At 45.9% G+C, this 4,478-nt stretch overlaps 1 protein-coding gene across 1 annotated transcript; it reads left to right on the forward strand.

The window, feature by feature from the left end:
• Nucleotides 1-723: 723 nt before the first annotated feature.
• Nucleotides 724-4,216, forward strand: Cyp18a1 (Cytochrome P450 18a1). The gene is made up of 5 exons (XM_070312023.1): nt 724-1,096; nt 1,607-1,725; nt 1,949-2,378; nt 2,514-2,778; nt 3,620-4,216. Exons 1-5 carry the CDS (start codon nt 724-726, stop codon nt 4,044-4,046), a joined length of 1,614 nt encoding a protein of 537 aa, XP_070168124.1. The 3' UTR covers nt 4,047-4,216.
• The last annotated feature ends 262 nt before the right edge of the window (nt 4,217-4,478 follow it).

Genomic DNA, 4,478 nt, shown 5'->3' on the forward strand with positions numbered 1-4,478 from the left:
TGCACTCCGAATCGCCCCCACCCTCCGACGTCCACGGTGTGTGTTCCTCTCTCTCTCTGTCTGTTTGGCCACCCCTCCATTGTGCAAGGGACCGCCGGGGGACCGCAGTCTGATGAGTCACTATATAAGACAGGCAAGGACAAGAAGGTGTATGTTAGTACATACTCAATCCTTCCGTAGCTCGCACGATTCACTACGTGGCGAGCGGCGGCGAATTCGGCTGCGGCGGTGACCGACTTTTTTTTCTCTCTCTCTTCTTCCTTTTTTTTCCTACTTCTCTTACTCTTCATTGTTCCTTCCTCTATTGTCTTCGCTCCCTTCTCTCTGTCCTAAAATTATTCGTTGTCACTCTACGTCTTTCGGGACCTCCTTCTTCCTAGTACACGCCCTTGAATCATAGTTTATCCTCCCTTACCGCGACGTATTGCTCATTTCTTTCGCGACAACGACGCTCACAACATCAGAGAGAAACGTAGAGCCGGCGGAATATAATCCGCGGGAAGCGGAAGAGTATATTTCAAAGAGGACAAAATTGTGTTTTATCTTTCTCTTTTTTTTTTTTTTTTTTTTGATTGAAAGAGACTTTACAAGAGAGATATACACACAGAGATATAAAAACAGACTTTGCCCGGATATACAGTCAGTGGTAACCACGACAGATATTCGTTATACGAGTGTTTCGGATTTTGATCGATTGCTCGATAGTCCGCGATCGGATTCAAGATGCTAGTGGAACGCATCGCGCAATGGATCTGGCACGCGATGGGCGGCACCAGGATCGAGATCGTTTATACTCTTCTGGTGTTCGTCAGTGTTCTCCTGGTGGTGCGGTTTATTCAGTGGTTCCAGTACATGCGCACCTTACCGCCCGGTCCATGGGGGGTGCCGATTCTCGGCTACTTGCCCTTCATCAAGGGCGACTTGCATCTACGGTACAGCGAGCTGGCCAAAAAATACGGTTCCATATTCAGCGCTCGACTGGGCAATCAGCTGGTCGTCGTTCTTAGTGATTATCGCGTCATACGCGATACGTTTCGACGCGAGGACTTCACCGGCAGGCCGCACACCGAGTTCATCAACATCCTCGACGGATATGGTAAGTGTCGAGAGCAGCAGATTCCGATAATACGCTTTATCTCGCGACTTTAACACGCATCATCTGAGAGAGGGGAGGGAGGTTAAAGCACTCCGCGCGTGGCTCGCTTGTCTTTCGCGCGAAAATTCACGTTCTATTGGATTTATCAAAAATTATAATTTGTTCGTTGTCGCTGTTTTCAGCTTGTCAATATTTTTGCCGAAAACATTCTTTTTTCTCCAGTCTATACATTTACGCTTAACGAAATATTTGCGATAACGAACTCGTGAAGCGCGATATTCGAGAGAAATCTCTCGAGTGATCGTTTTCCTTTTCCTCGATTTACTTTTTTAATCGATCACGGCTGCGCGTTTCTTTTTGGTCAATCCTAACTTGTGCGTCAAGATGTTGCAATCGTACATTGTTCGCGGACCGAGGATCGGCATCGCGTTATGCCGATAACAAAACGAGTTAATCGTGGATAGCCGACAGTTCAGCCGCGATTTAGCATCGTCCATATCGCTGTTACAGGTATCGTAAATACGGAGGGTGCCTTGTGGAAAGATCAGAGGAGATTTCTTCACGACAAGCTTAGAAACTTCGGTATGACGAGTGGCGCCGGCAAGAAAAATTTGGAGTCGAGAATTATGGTGAGTACAATTAAAATTAAATTAAAATTTGTATTAATATAACGTGCGATCTGTTAATTTGCTTCGTCCATTGTTGAGCTCATGCAATTTTTATTTCTCTGTCGAAAATTTATTTTTTACTTATTTACGCAATATTGGTAAAAAGTTCTTCTGATCCACACGAGATAAAAAGTTTCTAGAAAATTTGAAGCTCGAAATATATGATTGCAATATTTTAATTTAGTGCGAAGTTGATACGTTTCTGCGGGGGATGGCGATGCGACGCGGGGCGCCCACAAATATCTCGCTCTGCCTGGGTATGTCAATCAGTAACGTGATCTGCACGCTCATAATGGGAGTGCGTTTCCATCACGGCGACTCGCAATTCAAAAAATTCATGGGTCTCATCGAGGAGGGATTCAAACTCTTCGCCAGCGTAGTGGCTGTCAACTATATACCGATCATGCGTTACCTGCCTTGCATGCAGGGCGTCCGAAATAAGATCTCGCAGAATCGGGCGGAAATGGCGAATTTCTTCCAAGAGACTGTCGATCAGCACAGAGACACCTTCAACAAGAATAACGTGCGCGATCTCGTGGACACTTATTTGCTCGAGATTCAGCGAGCTAAGGAGGAAGGTCGGGAGACTCAGCTTTTTCAAGGAAAAAATCATGGTGAGTTAGAAATCGATATTTCTTTTTGCCACTATTTCTATTTTTAATTATTGCATTTATCGCGCATAATGATTGATATATCTTCATTTATAATGCGAGCGCTTCTCTAAAAAACTGCTCTTCTCTCTCATACAGATCGTCAGATGCAACAGATTCTGGGCGATCTCTTCTCCGCCGGCATGGAAACGGTGAAAACTACTTTGGAATGGGCGGTGCTTCTAATGCTACATCATCCGGAAGCGGCAAAAGCGGTGCAAGAGGAATTGGACCAGGTCGTAGGAAGATCCAGACTGCCTACACTGGAGGATCTTCCCTTCCTTCCGATCACCGAGGCGACAATTCAAGAAATTCTTCGCAGATCCAGTATCGTACCGCTTGGAACCACGCACGCCACCACACGGTAAGTTAATCCCCGCGTAATTGATATTTATTCTTCCGTAACGCGCATCTTTCGATCCTCTTCATCTCTTCTATCTCTTACACGATTCGCCTTATGCGCGTAAGCACGCCCTTTCCCTTTCTCTCTGCCTTTACACGAGCTAAGAGCGGGTTTCACAACGAGTCCTCGCCTTCTTCCTCAGACGGCTTTCCGTGTCTGGCATATCAGAATCTCGCGATCATTTTGGACGATTATATTCGGCGAGCAAAAGTGAAAGCAAAGGTGCGTGGTCCCTCTGTCTGCTTTTCGGCCGGGCTGCCCCGCCTTTGGTTCGAAGCGGCTTCGAGAGGTCGACGACACCGTTACTCGTACGGACAAAGAGCCTATTCTGCCGGTAGCAGGTGTATTCGATTCGTCGCGATATATCGAGAATAACTCGTTAGGAACGATCGCACATGAAAGCAATGGCCGCCATTAGAAACTGCGCGCGGGCGGCACAATTTCACTTCTCCACGGAGAACGCGGCCAGAAGGAGCGTGACGAGCGCACGTGCGTGCGTGTAAAAAGTCAAGCTAGTGCCCGACTTCACCGATAGATTAGTATCCCGTATAGCTGACATTGAAATATGTCATTAGATGACGTTAGACACGGTAATTATAACATTAAATTCATTTCGTGAAACGTTACATATGTTGCCTTCTCAGATAATTATTAGTAACCAAGTACACATCACATTTTTTATCGCTATATATTTAGTCATTGAGAAATATATTTCAATACTCTTTCCAAATCCGCTTTCTCAATCAACTATCAATTTAATCGATCAGTTACTGATGAAACTTCCCGTCTCTTCGTGTTACAGGGACGTGACGTTGAACGGCTATACGATACCAGCCGGTTGTCAAGTGGTGCCGCTGTTGCACGCGGTGCACATGGATCCGGAACTCTGGGACGAGCCAGAGACCTTTCGACCGGCTCGTTTCCTCACAAGCGAGGGTAACATCTACAAGCCGGAGTACTTCATGCCGTTCGGAGTTGGTAGACGAATGTGTCTGGGCGACGTGCTGGCGCGCATGGAGCTCTTCCTATTCTTCAGCTCGCTGATGCACACCTTCGATCTGAGACTGCCCGAAGGCACCTCGTTGCCGAGTCTGCGGGGCAACGCCGGCATCACGGTATCCCCGGATCCCTTCAAGGTTTGCCTGCTGCAGAGGGATCTCAATCTGGCCGACTGCGGCAGTAACGAGATCACCACCGGCGGGCCCTTGCGCAACGTCGGCAGCCATTGAGCTTCTTTAGCGGGTTCCAGAGCCACGGGCACGGTAGTTGTTCCTATTGCCGCAGAAAAATCGAACAAAACAAGAGAGATTTTGCGCCACGGGATCATCCATGCACGCGCGCATCAGCCGAGGTGGAATCCCGTAAGGTTGTCTGGTTATATATTAATTATCGGAGAACGATCGAGAGTTGCTTTTACACAATTAAATTTTATATATGCGTTTTAATATCATCTTAAAGAAATTTAAAAAATTTTTTATTTATTCCAATTGTAAGAGTATAAAGGATGCATTTTTAGTTTAATCAAAGCTTGTATTTATATTATATATATATATTCCAGTTCTTAGAAACTAGAAATTCTTCACACAAATGTGTGCGTTATATAATCGATCGTCTTCCGATATATAAAATTGTTTTCCTAGTATATAATTTGAAGCGAATTG

This window comes from Polyergus mexicanus, unplaced genomic scaffold (genome assembly GCF_030449975.1).
Source record: "Polyergus mexicanus isolate NDT 795.1 unplaced genomic scaffold, iyPolMexi1.0 SCAF_2, whole genome shotgun sequence".
NCBI classification, from domain to species: Eukaryota; Metazoa; Arthropoda; class Insecta; order Hymenoptera; family Formicidae; genus Polyergus; species Polyergus mexicanus.